Here is a 20440-nt window from a genome sequence, read left to right on the forward strand (position 1 = left end):
GAATTTAATGGGCTATGTTTTATTTCTTGATTTCCAAGACAATGCTTTTGAGAGCCATAACATGTAATAGCTTGCATGGAGAATAATTTGTATGGAGTTACTGATTTTGCCTATATTCACATGATTCGGTCAGTGCTGATGTGGAATGGTGGCCTAGAGCATTCTTCAATCTAATATTGCCAGCCAAGTGAAGCTGTGCCATGTATGGTTTAACTTCCAAAGTCTGCAAGATCAATGCATCTACAAATGTGGGCCATCAGAAGGGCTGTGCCGAATCTGCCTGCAGAATTTAAACATTCTTCAGTCAAGTTGTGCCTCTCCCACCTATTATGCATTCGTTTACTAAATATATATTGGCAAATTTGATTATGCTTTCAGCTATCAGTAGAGTATAGTACTCTCCTTGAAACATTTTAAATCCATTCTGATAGAGTTGCATTGGAATTACACTACACAAACAGTGCCGAAAATGTAAAAATAGATGTGTGCGTTGTCTGTATATCTTCAATCTCAACAGGATAGCATCAAAAACCGATGACTCATTGACTGTCTCATGTCCTCAGTTTGCCCGCATGAAATCCACAGGCACGGAATTCCGCAGAAGTCACATAGACTTATTATTTGTACACAACTAACTACGGAACAACTTTAAATCACTATGCCGCTGGGAAGACAAAAATAAAAAACATGATAACATCATATTCAGCATGACAACCTGAAAAAACTGAATCACTTGCAATACAGATAAATGACATAATTGACAAGCTTGTACACATCCTTCACCCCTATCATGTTTGTTTATCTGCTTTGACTTGATTTCATTTTCAGTTCTGAATAGATGTATTCTTTGTACTCTTTTTAAATCCATCCTAAATAATTCCGCCTCACAACAATCCGCACAGAACATGCAAAAACGGTCCAGAGATCCGGCAGGATCTTGCCATCATTTACAGTCTCCGAATGACCCTGAAGAGATTCAATAAAGAGAGTATTTTATGTTGTTGATCTCATTAATAGGAGTGTAATTGAGTTTTCTCTAAGGCTGTGGCCTAAACATTACTACACAATCTAAAATACATTAAATGCTTGTTAATGTGTTTTTTCATGTGTTGATAAAGCAGCCTTTGTTCTCACATGGCCTCAAGCACACAGTCTCAATGAGTTTTCTTTGGCAGCATGGGCGGTAGTGGATCTGAGGATGGAGGACACTGTGGAGGTTTACATGGACGAGTCTGCAGAGATCCCTTGCCTGTACACCTTCACCGAGAAGCCTGTGATGGTGATGGTGCAGTGGTTTGTGGTGAGTCCCGAAAGCTCTAACGCTCTTTCACATTTTTTTGTTTAAAAAGTTGATTTACGAATGAAAATTCTTTCATCAGTTACTCACCTTTATGTTGTACCAGATCCATAAGACTTTTGCTTATCTTCGAAACATACATGCAAAAAGATTTCTGTCCATCCTTTAAAAGTCCACGAAACCAAAACTTTGACAATTCAAAAAGTTCACAAAGACAATATATCGCTTCGAATCGAGCGTTTAACCCAAGTTTTCTGAAGAGACACAATCGCTGAACATAGCTGATCGATGAACAGATTTAAAGGGATAGTTCACCCAAAAATGAAAGTTTTGTCATTACTTACTCACCCTCAAGTTGTTCCAAACCATAATGAATTTCTTTCTTCTATTGAACACAAAAGATATTTGAATTTTTTTTGTAATCAGACAGTTGGCGGCATCCATTGACTTCCATAGTAGGAAAAAATATATACTATGGAAGTTAATGGATGCCGTCAACTGTCTGGTTCCCAACATTCTTTCAAATATCTTCTTTTGTGTACAACTGAAGTAAGAAATTCATACAGGTTTGGACAGAATTAAAATGACGACAGAATACAATTTTTTAGGTGAACTATCCTTTTAATTTAGACTATTATTCACACATGAAAACTGATCAACACACCTAGAGCACATCAAATATGGCAAACCAAAGCTACACCATACTTGTTTGACGCTTGAGTACAAGCTTCATTGGTTCCTGTGGAAGCTCAAAAGTATTGTGTGACATCACGTCATGCGTGTGAGATTCTATTTACCACACTTAATGCGCTCTATACGCATATCAATGTTTATATGTGAATAAAGCCTGCATTAAATTTGTTCATCATATAAAGCAGTCGTGTCTCTTTAGAAGACTTGGATTAAACTGCTCGATTCATAAGAATTACTTCTACAATGTATTTTTGTACTTTTTAATGTGTGGAAGTTTTGGTTTAGCAGATTTTCAATGGATGGACAAAATTTGTGTGTCAAAGATCAACGATATTATGGGTTTAGAATGATATGAGGGTGAGTAAATTATGATTTTTGAGTTTAACCCTTTAATTGTGCTGGAAGTGTGCTGTTACTTTTTAAGTGCTCAGACTTTCACGTGGCTGACAATAGATTGAGTAAAAAATCCCCTTAGACTTACATAGAACGAGGGAATCGAGTCATATCCACAGACCATGTGCTAAGTTTTATTTTCCATCATCCTCAGCGGGAGCGTGAAGGGAATCGGGTGAGGATCTCCTACAGCGATCTGACCATGCAGAAGGTGGATGAGGACACGAGCTACAGTGACCGTATCAGTGTACAACCAAACAGTGATGGAGAAACTCTGATCATTCAGGACGTTAAGCTGTCTGATGAGAGAGAGTTTTTCTGTCAGGTCAGTGGGTTGGCAGCCGGCAATGGAGAGGGAAGGACTCTCCTGAAGGTTTTCGGTAAGTTTTTTCCTCATGTCAGTTGAATATCGTCACTAAATGGTTTAATATGGTTGCTTCTTATATAAACGTTAACTTGCTGTTGTCAGATCCTCCAGAGCCTCCTGTTGTTGAAGGTGTCCTCTCTGGAGTCTCTGTGTCCAGTGACTCCCCAGCTAAGGTACATCATGGACTCAAATTCACCCTGTATGCATATGTAATGTGTGTAGCCATTATATATGCTGGGTTTAAGCTGACGCATCTCTTCTTTGGTTAGATTGCATCTTGTGAGACCAGAGACGGCTTTCCCAAGCCAAACATCACATGGTACCGTGATCACATCCCCATCCACCCTGCTAATGGATGTGAGTAAGATTAATGTATCCTGTTCCCCATATACCTGTACTGTGTATTTATTAAAGGTATTACAATAACTGGGAAATAACTAGGTACTAACCCTGAACCTAGTGTACCCCTAAATCTAACCTTAACCCATGTACTTACTGTACTTTATATTAACTTGTACTTTTTTAAGTACACTGTAAGTACACATAAGTGCACATGCTGTAAAATAAAGTGCAACCATTCAGTTCTAATTCAGTAATTTTAAGTTTTAATATTAATATAATTTTAATATGCATTTTTATACTACCGTTCAAAAGTTTGGATTCTGTATGTTTTTCCTATTCTCCTAAAAATTCTCTTATGCTCACCAAGGCTGTATTTATTAAATAAAAATACATTAAAAACAGAAAGAACATAATTTATTTGAAATCTAAATCTTTTGAAATAATGTAAAAGTCTTTACTGTTACTTTTGACCAATTTAATGTGTCCTTGCCACTTTTGAATGGTATGTATATAAATATGGAAAATCTAGAAAAAAAAAAACAAGCTTAAAATAATGGACCTTATTTATTTTCTAAAAACACATTCCTGGTCTTATTGTGCCTGTCACACTGTCACAAGTTTGAAAGTCCAAAAGATGAAGATGAGTCAAAAAGTTCCAATACGAATGTATTTAATAAAGAAATAAACTCAGATAATCCACAACGTAACAGCGTGTCTACACACAAACAATAACCGACAATGAACTGAGGAAACACAGGAACTTAAGGGTACGTTTACACGACAACGATATGCTTAAAACGGAGACGTTTTTCCTTTGGGTTTTCCATGTACAGAAGACACCATTGTCAAAACAATCCTCATTCAGATGGATCTGCGAAAACGACTAAAAACGCTGTATTCTGCTGCCAGGCCATTAGATGGCGATGAAACACTATAGACTGAACACGTAATACGCATGTGCATGACTTCATCGTCTTCAGAGATTTGCGTTTTTGTTGTTTACACGGAGACTGTTTTCAGAAACTTGCACTTTGAAACCCGTTTTCAAAAGTTTGCGTTTTCAGGCAAAAAAAAAACAAAAACAAAAAAAACGCCGCTGTCATGTAAATGAACGGTCAAAACGCATAAAAAGTTTTACATTTTTAGTTGAAAACGATGTCATGTAAACAGCCGCTAAGTATACAATGATAACAAACTTAAATACAGACAGCTGTGATGATTAAATTAATTCATGGTAACAAACAAGTGGCGGGGAATGTGAACAAAGACAACAGAAAAATAATGACAAGCAAACTAAAAGTCTGTGAAAATGAAACTTAACAAACATCACAAAATTTTACATTAAATACTTTTACATTAAGATGCAATAACTTAATCCAAACCTATAACACTATGTACAGATCTTAAAATTCTAGCCAATACTAATAAGCCCAAATTATTTTTTATGTTGTGGCTAACTATGAAATAGCAGATAAATAAATGGAAAATTTTGTGCCAAATTTCTTTTCTTGTCCGAATTAAAAATAAAAACCTAAAAGCTGAAATCAATCGCTTTGCATGCTACAAATTAATTTAGGCATCACAACATTGTAATGTACAGTATGAAAAATAGTTGCCACTAATGTGTATGTATGTATGTCTGGTTGTGTGTGTGTGTGTTTTCTCAGTGGTGAATGTGGTAACGCTAGTGACAAGAGAATCCAGTGGCCTATATACAGTGCAGAGTGATTTGCATTATAAGGTGACCAAGGAAGACAAAGATGCCCACTTTTCCTGTGAAGTCAGCTACTTTGTCCCAGCAGCTGTCAGGACATCCGAGTCCAAAGGCATCAATATTACAGTTCACTGTAAGTCATTTTATAATTGAGAGTTTCTTTTGATGAAATGGAATGCGATACATCCAATTTTTGTTCTAACCACACTCTTAGAAAGAAAGGTTCAATGGGTTCTATATTCAATAGGTTTCTTTATTCTTGACCCAGTTTTAAAGAACGCTTTATGCCAAAGAGTTTCTATATAAGGAACATTTTCTTAAATGATTGAATAACAAATAACAAAGCTCATGGAAACGAGGAATACGTAGAAATAACACTAGGACACAGGACTGAACCAAAAACACAATGACGGGGGGAAACACAGATCATACATGTAACAAATACTTTCATGTTTAATGAGTTATTTAAATTTTACTAGTGATAAAGTATGTTTATGAGCTGTTTAGTTAATACAATTTAATTAAAATGAAAAATAAATTAAAACTAAATCCAGAAAATGATCACATGATGGGAACCCCTAAAAGTTTCTATGTATGAAACGCAAAACCCTTTAAGGTTCTATATAAAACAAGCTACACAACATTTTGTTGGTTGCTTGGTTTCTGTATCTGTTGCATCGTGCTGGATAGCTCGTGCTGTGAAATCTCATTGGTCCAAAATCCCACTTTACATCCCTGCATATAAGACATCACTTTTGACTTTACTGACAATGATTTGATCATTTCATGTAGTATTTTCAGTTTCATTGTGGACAAAACCTATATTTGAATCTGATGAAAATCTTTGTGCGAACACAAGGCTTAAAGATCACATCAGATTTGACATGTCTAACATGGTTTTATTTGAAAGGACCCATATTTTCCTGTTTCATGTTTTTAATATTTCAGATAGCGTCAGTACGTCACAGGTAATGATAAACTTTGAGTTGTGTTCGTCATGACACAGCTGTGAAGGTCTTTGCTTTGTCAGCTTTTGCTAAATAATTGATTGTGAGAATTATTTTGCGTAGGCAAGATGCTTATGAATGAATTAAGATTCATGGCCCCTTGGTCTTTGTGTATGTTCGTGTGTCATATAGACCCAACAAGCAGCGTGGAGATATGGAAAGAATCGCCTGAGGGCTTGGTCAAAGAGGGGGACACAGTGGAGATCCGTTGCCAAGGGGATGGGAACCCCCCAGCACCCATCATTTTCAACCGAGAACAAGTGAGAATAGGCTCTTTTTTTTTCTCTTTTTATTCGGACCCGTTTTTCCTGAATGGGAGGCTGTAAAGCATTGAGAAGAAGCGGACGTAGCAGACGTCTAGCTCAGACAATGTGGTTGATATGCACAGACAGAACAGTCCCATTACTGACTTGCAGCTTTATGTAAGTGTTACGTACAGGGCTGGACTGGGACAGAAAATCGGCCCTGGCATTTTGGCCCAGACTGGCCCACTACATATGATCATAAACACCACCCATCTTTGCACGCCCTTGAATATGTTTTTGTTCAACTCCTATTCATTAAAACCACTAATGCCATGTAATGAGTGAGTATAAACGAGTGAGAGTTAACAGATGAAATAAGTACAAAATTGTAATTTATTAATACAATTGAACTATACTCCACAGTGATGCATCCAAAAAACAAGCTATAAGCTGCATTGGCATAGCAATACCAGTGTTTCTCACAGGATTTTTGGTAAAACTGTGGTGGGTGGACCTCAGTCCTTCTACACTCTAAACAAAAATGGTGCTAAATAGCACTAAAAGTGGTTCATTGGCTTGTAATCATAGGGGAACCACTTTAAGTGCCATATAGAACCTACCTTTGTCAAATGGTGCTATGTAGAACCATAAGAGGTGCCATATAGCACCTTAACCACCCCAAAGAACCGCTGAAGAACCAAACTGGGCTTAACAGGTTCTTTAAATGGTAGTGGTGCTATATAGCACCTTAACCACCGCAAAGACCCGCTGAAGAACCATTTTTTTTTTTGTGTGTAGGGGGGTTTGGGGGCAGGCTCCCCCTAAGAACATTTTGTGCATTTTAATGTTATATTCATCAATCTGGTGCAGTTTGAGGGTTCGAAATTAAAAGCTCCAACCCATATTCAGTTTGCAAATTAAACAAAGAAAAAATCAAACTTCTTTTAGTCAAGTCATGTCAAGTCAAGTATATTTGTATAGCGCTTTTCACAATACAGATTGTATCAAAGCAGCTTCACAGTATTAAATTAAAATAATACAACAAAGTTTGTTTCAAGAGGAATTTATTGATTGATAAAATTAAATTAAATATCCCCAAAATATCCCCAACTGAGCAAGCCAAAGGCAACAGTAACAGTGTCTGTCTATATTACACTACTACATAATAATATTTATAATATTAATCTCATGAGAGTAGCCTAATAGCCATATATTGTAAAACAAATGCACTGAAAAATAAAGAAAACTTTCATAATTAGTTTTGTGCTAATTTCTAAACTTGAAAGAGATAAGCACATGATCTTTTTTTTGACGGAAACTGCATCAAGCTTTTATTTTGGCGGAAAACATGGATAAAAACGCGTCTCTTTAAACTTCTAGTAAATTTCTTTAATCGTCAACTATGCAGATGTGGAAATAATGCGTAACTGGGTAATGGGTTCCTACACTCATAGCCAAAGTGTTTTGAACGTAGTTCTGCTTACCGCAGACTCTACCCTTTCTCATCTCTCTCCTGATCCTCCTCACTATCCTCCTCATCAGCCACGGGAGCTGATGAAGGTCCTGCTGCTGCAGAAAACATATATTTTGACACATTTTACAGCGTCTGCTTGAAGGGCCTGTATCTATTTTTCACGCTATTTCTCTGCACATTCCTTACGTTTCTTCTCCATGTCTCAGACTGTTTTGACAGATACACACTGACATTGCACGCTCACTCAAAGCCCAAAGGGGGATGTGTTTAAAGATATGATTGGGCCAGCCCAGTGTCAATCAAGAAAACAACCAATGGGCCGCTGATTTACGCGTTTCATGGGCCGGTCTGTCAGTGGAAAAAAAACCTAACGCTTACTTTTTTTTTTGACCAATGCATTACACCGGCACTAACCCAGCGCCGTCAATTAAACAAAACAAAACGAATGGGCCGCCGATGTATGAGTTTTATGGGCCGTAAAAAAAAAAAAAAAAGTATGAGATGTATCGGCCCAAAAAGCACGTCGGCCCACCGGGCATTTGCCCGGTATGCCAGATTACCAGTCCAGCCCTGGTTACGTATGCATTTGCTTTAATGACATTGGGCCTCATTTATAAAACGTGCATCCGCACAGATTTAGGGTACGTTTACACAACAACGATATGCTTAAAACTGAGAAGTTTTTCCTTTGAGTTTCCTGTATGTGTTTTGGTCAATCGCTTCACAAGTGGACGAAGCTAAATACAGGTGTGAACGGGGCCTAAAACGTTTTGAGCTTGTCCACTTTTGACCACTTAGAGGTAGTCGAAAACGCATTTGACCGGATTGCTTTCGTAGTGTAGACGCTCATGTGGTCGAATGCGGTTCAACAGCCACAAAAGACCGCCTACTGACCTAATGCGTAAACATTATAGGAAGCGGGCTAGCCAGACGGGATTCAAACTTTGTCGGCTGGAGACCCAAGTTTGGTTTAAAGACGAATAATTTACCAAGCACAATGTTCTCTCACCATTCCTGATTTCGAACACACTTTTTCTGACAGTTCGGTGTGGTCTTGGGGCGGTTAGAGCAGAAACAAAAGCTGCTCTCCGTATGTTTATCTATCGTCTCCTTGCGTATTCATGCAAATTGCACAAGCTTATTTTGTCTAGATCAAAAGATCTGAAAAAAAAAAAAGTACCCGCCCATAGACCCTCCCTTTGAAGAAATCAGGACAGAAGTGTTCCAGAAGCAATTCTGTAAACAAACTTAAGATCATTTAATGGAAATCTATTTAAGTGTGATAATTTATAATTTAAGGGGAATCTTAATCAGTATGATAGACATTCCCACTGTTCTCTGTGTCCTGCTCATAACAGTCAGATGTGGAGCTGGATTCCTATCATGGGCTGCTGGTTCTGAAGGAGGTGTCTCGAGCAGACAGTGATGTGTATGAATGTCACTCTCTGGACCTGGATGCAGTGAACCATGATGTGGTGGACACCCTACAGCTCACTGTGCACTGTGAGTTCTGCTTCTCAATTTTACACACCCTGATTTTGAAACTAGAACTAAATTGCGCACCACACCATAATATTATCATCCATTAGAACTAGTATCTTAATAATGTTGAATAACATTTCCTATTCTGTTAAAAAGTTTTATTATTATTATTATTTATTGAATTTTTTTAATGAAATTAAAACTTTTATTCAGGAAGGATGCATTACATTGATCAAACATGGCAGATTTGTACATTGTTACAAAAAATATAATTATATTTCAAATAAATATTGTTCTTTTGAACTTTCTATTTATCAAAGGTTTCCACAAAACTATTAAGCACTGCTTTCAATAATAATAATAATAATAATAAGAAATGTTTATTGAGCATCAAATCAACATATTAGAATGATTTCTGAAGAAATAACACTAAAGACTGCAGTGATTGGTCCTAAAAATTCATATTTCCCATTACAGGAATACATTTCTTTTCAAAATATATTCAAATAGAAAACAGTTATTTTAAATTGTAATAATATTCCACAACATTACTATTTTACTGTATTTTTGATCAAATAAATGCAGCCCTTTTGAGAATCAGAGAATTCTTTCAAAAAAAAAATAAAAAAATATTACCATCCCCATACTTTTGTGTACACTGTAGTGTACATTTATCAATTTTGCAGATGCTTTAGTCCAAAGTGAATAACAAATTAGGAGAATTTTTTTTTTTTTTATGTAAAAGAGCCAAATGTATTAGCAGTGAACTTTTTGTTGAAAAATGAAAAGTTACTCTTTATTGAATTATTTTATTTTTATTAAATTTATATATACTTTTATATTGTAAAATACATATATAGTATTCAAAAATAAATTAATAATAATAATAAAGTGATTATGTTTTTCTGGTGCAATATGAATAAAAATGAATTCTGTCAACACTTACTCACCCTCATTAAATGAAGCTGATATAATTCCTTTCAGTCAATTATTGACCGTTTACAGATGGTACTCAACCAGAACGCTTAATTTGCTGCCACGGGTAACAGTCACAGATGCCCAGGTTTATGTGTTTGTCTCTGTGTGTGCAGATCTGGACCCAGCTGTGGTGATGCCCAAAGACTCCGAGATCATGCTGAAAGGAGAGAGTCTGACAGCGACCTGCAATGCCCTGTCGTCTTTAGAAACCACTACTGTGTGGTTTAAGGTAACACTGCAGTCTGGACACATTCATTTAGTCTTCCACATTCTGTTTAGAGATTCTTTTCACCCCATCTGTTCCTCGCAAAATTTGTTTGCGTGCATTTGTTTGTGTATAGGAAGGGATTGAGGTCGGAAGAGGACACATAATGCAGCTGCAGGACGCCACATTTGACACAGCTGGACAGTATGACTGTGAAGTGACTGTACCGTCTCTTCCAGGCCTGCTGACCAGCGGTTCTATCCATATCATCGTACAGGGTAAGGAAGAGCTCATCAAGTATTTAAAGGTGGAGTAGGTGATATTTGAAAAACGCTGTTTGAAAGTTGGTTGGACCAACACAACCAGACACAACAAACGTGTAGCCAATCAGCATTAGGGGGCATATTACAGTGGAGGAGAGAGAACGAGCAAGAGGGAGATTTGAAGGAAGACTGTAGAAAGAGAGATGGCTGAGAGACATTACAAAAGAGAAAAGCTCATAAGAATATCACTGGAAACTGAAGGGATATGATTAGGAAAGAGCTTTGGGACCCGCGTTAATATTAGAAAAAAAGGTTTGTCTCGAGCTGCTGTGCTTTTGACATCTAACAACTAACTCTTGTTTGTATTTTCTCTTGTGTATGTATGTAAATTTGCTGTGCTTTCTTGTCGTTCGTTCATCATCTTCGCTTTATTTTTAGTGAAGCCTTATTTTGTTGCACTTCTGCTACGATAAAGACATCCACTCTTGCATTGCGTGTGTAACAGAGGCCAGCTAGTGAGAGTTGTGCAGACTGATGACTGCTAGAGAATGCAGTGTTTACTGTTTGTTAGTGCACTCGCCGCGCATGCCAGCGATCAGGGTTCGGGACCGACTTGGAGCAGGACAGTTAGGATTGGAGGGTGAGCTTTAGAGGTGGAGCAATGAAGATAGGGGTGTGTTTGTTTGGGTTGATTTCAAATATCAATATTGTTAGTGTGTAACTTGCTGTTTGAGCATGAATTTTTTTTTTTTTTTACAAAGTAACAAAGCACAAAGACACTCCAAGCCTCCATTGTAGTTTTGAGTTTTCTTACGGGAACGTACACTGCAAAATATTCCTCATTTAAATAATTCTTTTATTTCTTTTTTTTCACTTCGGTCGGTTTATTCTTGGTTTGGGAACAGAGCTCTGACACTCCTATTGTCTTGTCATTGTAAGTGTGCGGTTTCGAGTTCGCTCGGGCCGTGCGCTCTTCCGTCCACGCGAGTTGTTTTGTGTGCGGAGCGAGGTGTTCGGATCCCGGCACTTCGGTCTAGTTAGGTTTCGGTTCTGTATCAGGGTTCGGACGTTCATGCTCCATGTATTTGTCTTCTGTTGTAAGCGGCTAAGCGCACGGAATGAACATTTGCTCACTCTCCAGTGTCGGGCCGTACACTCTTCTGTCCATGTGTGTGTTTTGTTCTGTGTAGCACGTGGCTCATGTGTTTCATCGACCGTGTGCTTTCATGTTGTCCTGTTTTGTGTGGATACACAGTTGGTGAGTGCTCTCATTGGCTGAGTGTTCGTGCCTTGTTTTGTTTGAGTACATGGCTTGGGATCGTGTCTAGCCCTGCAAAGCCTTGTCTTGCTGTTTCCAGCCCAGCCCTGCCCTGCTGTCAGTCAAATTTCCCCCCTACGGGGTAGTTTCTCTCTTAATTTTACAATTAAATAAAAAGCCCATTATATCTGCATCTTGAGTCCTCGCCTCATCCCTTAACCCAACCCTGATAGCCCAAGGCATTCGCAAAAAACTGGCGAGGCCTGGTTGAGTTGCATTAGCAGTGTGTTGAAACCATAGACTGTAAAAAAATACTTGAAACTCACAGTTATGGTAAGGGCGTGACATTTCCGAAACACGCTGGAAGCGGTTGACCAATCACAACACACTGGACTAGCTGACCAATGAGAGCACATTGCACTTTTCGGTAGAAGGGGCTTCATAGAGACAGGAACTTAACAGGACTGCATTTTACAATGTAAAATATATAATTGAACATAATAAATGGCATAATAAACTGCTGAAAAGAGCTGTACATTTAGTAGCAGTATATATGTAAAGTTGTTACTGGATCTGTTCCTCTAGGTGCGCCTCAGATGAAGGATGCGGAGAGGGAGATTGAGCTGACAGAAAAGGTCGGGGGGTGGTTAAATTTGAGCTGTGAGGTGAGAGGTTTCCCTCGACCCGCCATCACCTGGAGCATCACTGGCAGCCAGGTAACACAGATTTCCTCTCAGTCCTCTGCTCCTGTTACACAGCGCTTGGATTGACGCTTTTGTCTTGTATGTGTGTGTTGTACTCTCAGAGCTGGCGTGAGGTTGTTAAAAGAGAGACGGAGGAGCAAGTCCACAGTGTTGTGATGCTTAAAGTTACCACTGACATTGTTGCTATCTGCAATTCAACAAATGACTTTGGAATAGAGACCAAGACCTACAACATCAGGAGCAGTAAGAGTCCATTTTCCTTGTTTACACTGAAAATCAGGAAACATAATAACTATAATTAATAATGATGAAAATGATAAATTTAGTTAAATACAGTATTTTTGATTATACATTCAATGTATTTAAATATAATTGATTAAATGTATTGTACAGTTATACATGTAATATTTATTTTAATATAGGTAGATGCATCTATACATACGATTACTATGTACAATTTTATACATACATTATTAATTTTGTTTAAAAAAAAAGATTTATTATTTAAAATTATTTAATTTAATATTTGGGTATCTATTTCGATTAATATCATTTATTGGGATCAACATTTGTACATACACTACCGTTCAAAAGTTTGGGGTCATGAAGAACTCTTCTGTTCTTCAAGGCTGCATTTATTTGATAAAAAATACAGTAAAAACAGTATTATTGTGAAATATTATTACAATTTAAAATTTTAATATATATATATATATATATATAATATATATATATAAAATTTTCAGCATCATTCCTCCAGTCTTCAGTGTCACATCACCTTTCTGAAATCCTTCTAATATGCTGATTTGGTGCATTTCTTATGTTAAAAACAGATATGTCTTTAATAAATGTCTTTACTGTCGCTTGCTTGATTTCACTGGTAATACTGGCTGTTTGGAATCAAAAATGTTAATGTTGTTCTTTGTTTTCGCCCAGTTCCATTCTCCCAGACTCCAACGGCTAGAAAAACTTCAGGTAACATTTATTTTTTTCATCTTCTGTTCATAACAGATGATAAGTTTTAAATCAACACCCAGTCCATTTAATCCCTACAAAATCCATCCCAACCAAACAATGAAAGATCATCTTATGTACTTGAATAATTCATAGATTTTATATGGTGAAGCCTCCACAGCAGCTCGGTTAGCTTGGCTCTTCGTGTCGGCCTCTGGGCATATTTAAAATTCTGTGTGAAGAAAAGTCATAGTGCAAAAAAAATAATAAAAGCTAGCAAAAATTGAAGCAGACATTACTTCAGATAGCAGGGGCAGATCTAGCGCTGAATGTTTTCCAAGATGAATGTATAATTAGTTCTATGTGAATATATTAACAAATGTTTTGAAGTGCTGGGCTGCAACTCAGACTGTTAAATTATTATGGTGAACATAGTGGTGGCAGCCTGCTGTTTTATTGAGTAGATTTAACTCATAAAATCCATTCCCAGACAATTGTTTGTCGTCTCTCAGTGTTTATTTATAGCATTTGATGACGCTTCCTCTAAATGGCGCTCCTTAATTTTCTTTATTTGACTCTGAGGAATATGAGTCTCTTATTCCATTTTACTAAAACACTTTAATTATATGTTTCATATACCAAACTCGTCTCATTTACAAGGACATGCGTCCTTGTCATGTGGCACACGTTTTGAATCCAAATGTTCCAGCCATTGTTGAAAAGTGCAGTGTAACGTGCCCTTCAGTGTTCTTTTCTTTTCATGATCTGGTATGGGATTTCACTTTTGTATTTTGCCCGAAAGCACATTTATTGCATTTCAGCATGAATTCATCTAGTCTTAATTAGTCTTGTTGAAAGGGTAATAATTCATTGGTTATTATATGTCAGCCAGTCATGCTAATGTTGACGTCTCTTGTTCTCTTTGCAGTTGATAATAGTGGAGTGATTATTGTGGTGATTATTGTGAGCATCCTGTTGCTGGCCATCCTGGGCAGCGTCTTCTACTTCCTGTATAAAAAGGGCAAGTTACCCTGTGGACGCTCAGGCAAACAAGAAATGTATGTAATATATATATTTTTCCCATTCTATCCAGTTTATTCATATACATTTGTACACCGCATTGGAGTGCGAGAGGGTCTGTGGATAAGTTTAGAGAAAAACTGTAAAAAATTTTTTTAGCATTTTAAAATAAATAAATAATAAAAAAGAAATAAATCATTAATAAATCAAACAGTACAGTACTATAGTATGTAGAAACAAAATCATAATAGTGTAATGTAATAAATACAAATATTTCCAAAATAATATTTTACTCATATTTATAATATAATATTTTTACTGTAAAAATTGGGTCTTTACACATGAAAATACATTGCTCCATTTAACAATAGTGGTCCTGCATGAGGATGGTCATATTTGGGGGTCTAAAAAACCCTGCATTATTATACAAGTTTATATGGTATTATCAAGTTTTTTGCATCTAAAGATGCCATGGTATTTTTTTTAAGTATCCTGCAGTACCACCATGTGAACTTTATGGTATATGCCACATGAACTACCAGTTAAAAGTTTGGGCATCTCTATTACTGTTTCATGAAAACATTGAATAATATGGTTTAATTAGGTTTCGTTTATATTAGGTGTCATGAACTAAATGTTTTTACAGCATTTATTAATCTAGGTTAATGGTAATTTATAAATATATGTGTTCATTGTTAATTCATGTTCGTTCATACTACATTAATGTTAATTTATCCAACTTGAACTATTCAATATGTATTAGTATAAACTACCTTTTAAAAGTTTGTTGTCTGCAATTTTTTTAATTTTATGAAAAAAGTATCTTCACCAAGGCCGCTTTTATTTTATCAAAAATACTGTACAAAACATAATAGTGTGAAATAATGATAAAACAATTTAAAATAACTGTCTTCTATTTTAATATCTTTTAAAATGTAGGCCTAATTAATTCCTGTGATGGCAAATATGTCATTACTTCAGTCTTGAATGGAAAGTTCAAAAGAACAGCATTTATGTGAAACAGAAATCTTTTATAACATTAAACATGTATTACTGTCACTTTTTATCAATTCAATGCATCCTTCCTGAATAAAAGTATTAATTTCTTTCAAAACCCCAAAACATATCTTACTGACAAACTTTTGAATGCTAGTGCACATAGAAATGAACATGAACCAAGATGGAGAAGTATTATTATTACTATTGCATTTACTAACGTAGTGTATAGAACCATATCAAATGTTACTATTTTAGGAATGAAATTCATACAAAAACTTTCAAAAATTAAAGCAGGAACCATTAGATTTTAATAACATGACTTCACTATGGGATCACATAACTTTTTGTTGGGGTAATATGCTGAAGTCTTTTTTAAGTGTTTATTATAACATTTGAGTACAGTAAAACATCTGTGCAGCCAAATGGTGCAGTCTTGTGTATCGGTGTGTTATTGGTGTGTAATCTCAACAGCATTAATGCCTACAGCACCAAGGAGAAGACTAGCAAAGATGACATCGTCGTAGAGATGAAGGCAAAAAAGACGGAGGAGTCTGTCCTACTGAAGGGCGTCAATGGGGAAAAGAAACCTCTCAATGACCAGGTAACCATGTATACTTAACTCTTATTCAAAGTACATAGCAATTATCAAGATGAGATGGCCATCAGGAACATCCCTTTAACTATATTATATGGCGCTTTTTCCTGAAATAAAGAACAACATCCTTAGCTCATAAACGGAGGATTGTCGTCGACTAAAGATGGAAGCTGTTACTCCCTGCTGACCCAACATCAAGTCTTAAGAGCTGGAGGCCGTCTTGTGGAGCAGCCACCTTTTCTGGATAAAGTGGACTGTACTTTTGTATCTCGTGTGTGAGCAGCAGTATTCATGCTTGGATAAATGGGACGTAAGCGAGCTGATCCATAAAGGAAGATTGTTCTCTATTTTCTACTGTTCTTCAATGTTTTTCTTCAACCAACGACCAATTCAAGACAGTGGACCTTTTCCTTGAAAAACAAGCAAAATGAATTAAAGAGCAAAATGGTTGAAAAAAACGGTCTACATTGATGCTGTCTACAAAGGATGCAACGCTTTGGCTACGTTCACACTGTCAGTCCAAATCTGATTATTTGTGTATCCGATAGGAATCCGATCTAAAATTATTGACTGTCCACATTTTGAATCATAACTGTTCAGGGTGTTTCCCAAAAGCATCGTTGCAACACAACCATGTTTCAGCAGCGACTTTTTGCATGTTTCCTATAACAACGTCTGGTTTCCATTTTTCCGTGAGAAAGTCACATAAACCATGCGAAATCTGATCAGGGTTGCGTTTAAAAAGCATCGTTAGCCAACTATGGTCGCAAGTTCCGTCGTTATCGGCATAGTTCAACGAGTCGTGTTTCCCGAAACCATCGTTCCAACGAACATTTGCAAACAGCATCACAAAGTTGTGTGGTTGGAACGACAGCTCTCGATCTGTGGTTAGAAACATCGTTTCTGGTTTGCATGACGTGGTCTCAATAAATCCTTATCTTGAGCCACATAAGCAAGCTGACATTCAGTACAATCTGTATCTTTTATTTAGATTACATATTTGTCATTTACGTCTTTTAGTTTGCCAAGAGATTTAAAGCGTCGTTTTTGAAGAGTGCGCATGTGCGGACGTGCTCTACTATGTAAGAACGAGCCTATGATTGTATCTGGAAATAAAGCAAAATAACTGAGAAAAATGAGAAATAGTCCTCAGATGCCATGTCCGTAATTTATAGCAAAACATCTAGCATTAATTCGATCTCAAACATATTCATTAAAAGTAGTTATTACTCCACCATGTGCGTGACATCATTAACCAACGTGGTTGAACGACCAATTTGTGACAATACAGTTTTGGGAAACAGTCGTGACTAGCTAGTTGATTTCTTCAATGATGCATCGTACTATTGTAGTTAAGCAGCGAGTTACATCATTGTACGAGAAACGCACACCAGAGCGGTCGGACTGAAACGGATTTCCAGAAATGCGATTTGAATAGGATTTCAAACCACATTTGAAAGTGGCTCAAAAATGGATTTGCAAAGATCGCATTTCATGTGATTTTTTGCCGTTCACACTTGCTAAATCTGGTCGGATTTCAATCGGATTTGCACAAAACACAGATTTGGACTGACGGTCTGAACGAGGCTTTAGAGTCGCCGTCAGTAAACGGTTGGCCCGTTCTAGTGCTGACGTACTCCTTGCGATAGTTTCAACAACAGGACAAGTGGATTTGGCGCATCTAATGTAGACAGCTTCAAGCTTTGGCAATGCAACAAAACCGTGCAAATTCTGACATTGATTTGAATGTAAAAATGCTTTTACAGACTAAATTCATTCTGCTTGTTTAACGAATGAGACACAATGTCTTTTTTAGAGGGACTGTCTTCGCTGGAGCCTGTAGCGCGATGACGTACTGGATTAAATCTATTATGTAGTGGACGCCTGATTTTTTCCCCAAAACCAGTTCAGCACAAAACTCCACCATAGAGCCGATTATAGATCCCATTAGTGATGTCAGTCACAGTGATGTCAAGATTTAATTGCTGATGTCAATCACAGTGCTGATTGCTTACACAACACTACAACAAATACACTCAAAAAAAATAAAAATGCTGGGTTCGAACCAATGTTCGGGTGAAATATGGACAAACTCAACCGATGGGTTTAACATTTAATTTACAAATTTAAAGTCCCACAGTGGTGAAAATCAAGGTTTTAATATTGTTTATATATCTATGTGGTGTTTTTAATATGCTTTAAGACAAACCATGTGCAAATTCATTTTCTCTTTAAACCTGAAGTGAACCAAAGACAGTCTCAAAAACGCGGTTTGAAATCGCTTCGTTTCTGACGTCATAAACTACCTTGTAACCAATCACGCCAACATGTGATCATCAATGAGTGGATCTCTTAAATATGTCATTAAAACGCTTAAATATGTCATTTTGGTGAATATGAGTTTTAAGGGATACAATGATTGACTACAGGGGGACTTTGAACCAATGGTTGGGTTGGTCCATATTTGACCCAAACATGTTAGTACACAAACATGTGTACTAACCCCTAAACCTTCCCTACACCCTCACCTTAATCTGGTTTGTGTCCACTACCCATTGAATTTAATTCAGTCCATCAGTGCGATACAGACTGCTGTGTGGACATCTTGTTTTTAGACCGCAAAAATGTATATATTATAAATATGTTTTATTGATCCTATTTGTGACCCAATTCGTTCCACTTGTGCTTTTCTAAGCTCTGTTCAGAAAAGATTTAGTTTTGCAATCCTTGCGTGATGCCGCAGAATGCATACTTTGAAAAAAAAAAACAAAAAAACATTTGATTTTCATATGGTGAAAGTTGATTTTGTTTTCTATGTACAGTACAGACAATTTTGCCATGTCTTCTGATATTCCAGTAAATCCCAATGGACCAAATAAAAAAATGCAAATTCCATTTCAAAGGCTGTTACTTAAAAAACCCACGTAAAGTCATTGAGGATAACAGATGTGTACACACAGCCCTCCACAATATTAAGAAACCCCGTTCAACTTGGCAGTAAACCGAGGAAATGGATAAACATGACCAGGATTCAGCCAATAAAACAGAGCTGACACTTAATAGTGTGTGTACGGTCCAGCTCAAACTACTGCAGAGCTCATTTACTGTTTGTAAATAGTCGTAGGGAAGGAAATTGTAGCTCTTTGTGTTTTGACTGCTGAGGGGAATTGCAGCTCCCTCTGTTTTTGCCTCAACTGCAGTGCCTGCGGAAATGTGTCTTCATTTCACATCAATGTTAGTTACACTGAAACCTTTGTGTTGTCTTGTTCGTTTTGCGCATGTCTCTGTATTTGGTGAGGGGAACGTTTTTGTTGTTTTCGTAAATGCCATGAATAATTATACGTTTTATAAAAATACGCTGTATGGTTTAGCCTGAAAACTTTTGGATCCTTAAATCATTTTGTTTTAGACTTTTGTTACTATCATTCAGTCGTCAATGTGATTTGTTCTAATGTACATAGTTTTTCTTGTTTCATATTGTTGAATGTGGCTGACATGATGGCTTTGGCTTTTACATTTGTTCAAAAAGGACATGACACACATGCTATCTACATCAGTGTTCGAGGGAGCTGAACCTAATATCTTCAGGACTGTTGTTGCCATTCTAAACCACACTTGGACAATTCATATTTGATTATAGCTGTGCTCATGCATTCTTTTAGCCTCAATGTTATAGTTAAATACCATCAAAAAATCTAAAAAGTAGGCTGATGTTGTCCATTTTTGTTATTTTGCTCATTTAAAAAAGCTTTGCATTTATTGATGTAACAGAAACACAGGCATTTTTTTTATATATTTGTGCAAATGTTGCATTTTAATAATATTTACACTCTCTAAATATAAGTGCGAGTCATTTGAGACTGTCAGAACACTGTCGAACCTCTGCATACTACACTGGCACCTTTTTCCTGCCTGTCCTTGTGAGCAAACTATGTTGTAATAGCGCAAACTATCATTCTCGTTGTAGATTGTTCGAAAACAGTTCCGCAATGTTTTATGTTTTGATTTCACTTATGGATGTAAATTAAGTACTTGTGGTTTGATGCGTTTGATGCTTGCATTTTTTTTTTTTTTTTTTTATAAATTTTGGCCCAAAAAAATACAAATAAAGATATGTTACATTCAATGTTTGTCTCCAGCTTCTTGGAAACCTTCAATTTTGATACATCATTTTAGATGCAGGTCTTTCCTCCAGGTGTTTCCTCTAGCAGATCTGAATACAACCGAAGAAGAGACTCTGTCTGCTAAAGTGAAGCATTCGAAAATATCAGGCAGGTTTTATTTAAATCACAGTTTCCATGATATCTGTTATTGAGATTACTAAGGGCACGTTTGCATACGTCATTCAGCCTCAATGAATATATTCTTCTTAATTACTGTGTTATTTCGAGTTTAATTCTGTAGTGCCGGATAAGACTGAAAACCTCCAGACACATAATTGTTATAATGA

General features: G+C 36.7%; 1 protein-coding gene across 2 annotated transcripts in view; it reads left to right on the forward strand.

Moving 5' to 3' along the window:
• Window positions 1-20116, forward strand: part of mcama (melanoma cell adhesion molecule a) — a 58124-nt gene extending 38008 nt beyond the window's left edge. Inside the window, exons 2-16 of one of the 2 annotated variants that reach the window (XM_082169094.1) lie at window positions 1176-1300; window positions 2538-2763; window positions 2853-2923; window positions 3020-3107; window positions 4760-4939; window positions 5946-6073; window positions 8891-9035; window positions 10106-10221; window positions 10334-10475; window positions 12304-12434; window positions 12524-12665; window positions 13359-13397; window positions 14305-14434; window positions 15867-15996; window positions 16109-20116. In XM_082169094.1, the coding sequence (XP_082025220.1) occupies window positions 1176-1300; window positions 2538-2763; window positions 2853-2923; window positions 3020-3107; window positions 4760-4939; window positions 5946-6073; window positions 8891-9035; window positions 10106-10221; window positions 10334-10475; window positions 12304-12434; window positions 12524-12665; window positions 13359-13397; window positions 14305-14434; window positions 15867-15996; window positions 16109-16129 (1814 nt within the window). In that variant the 3' untranslated portion in view covers window positions 16130-20116. The remainder of the gene's footprint in view (window positions 1-1175; window positions 1301-2537; window positions 2764-2852; window positions 2924-3019; window positions 3108-4759; window positions 4940-5945; window positions 6074-8890; window positions 9036-10105; window positions 10222-10333; window positions 10476-12303; window positions 12435-12523; window positions 12666-13358; window positions 13398-14304; window positions 14435-15866; window positions 15997-16108) is intronic. The other variant, XM_082169095.1, reaches the window with a different exon arrangement.
• The last annotated feature ends 324 nt before the right edge of the window (window positions 20117-20440 follow it).

Source organism: Leuciscus leuciscus (assembly GCF_965113295.1).
Source record: "Leuciscus leuciscus genome assembly, chromosome: 5".
In the NCBI taxonomy this organism is placed as follows: Eukaryota; Metazoa; Chordata; class Actinopteri; order Cypriniformes; family Leuciscidae; genus Leuciscus; species Leuciscus leuciscus.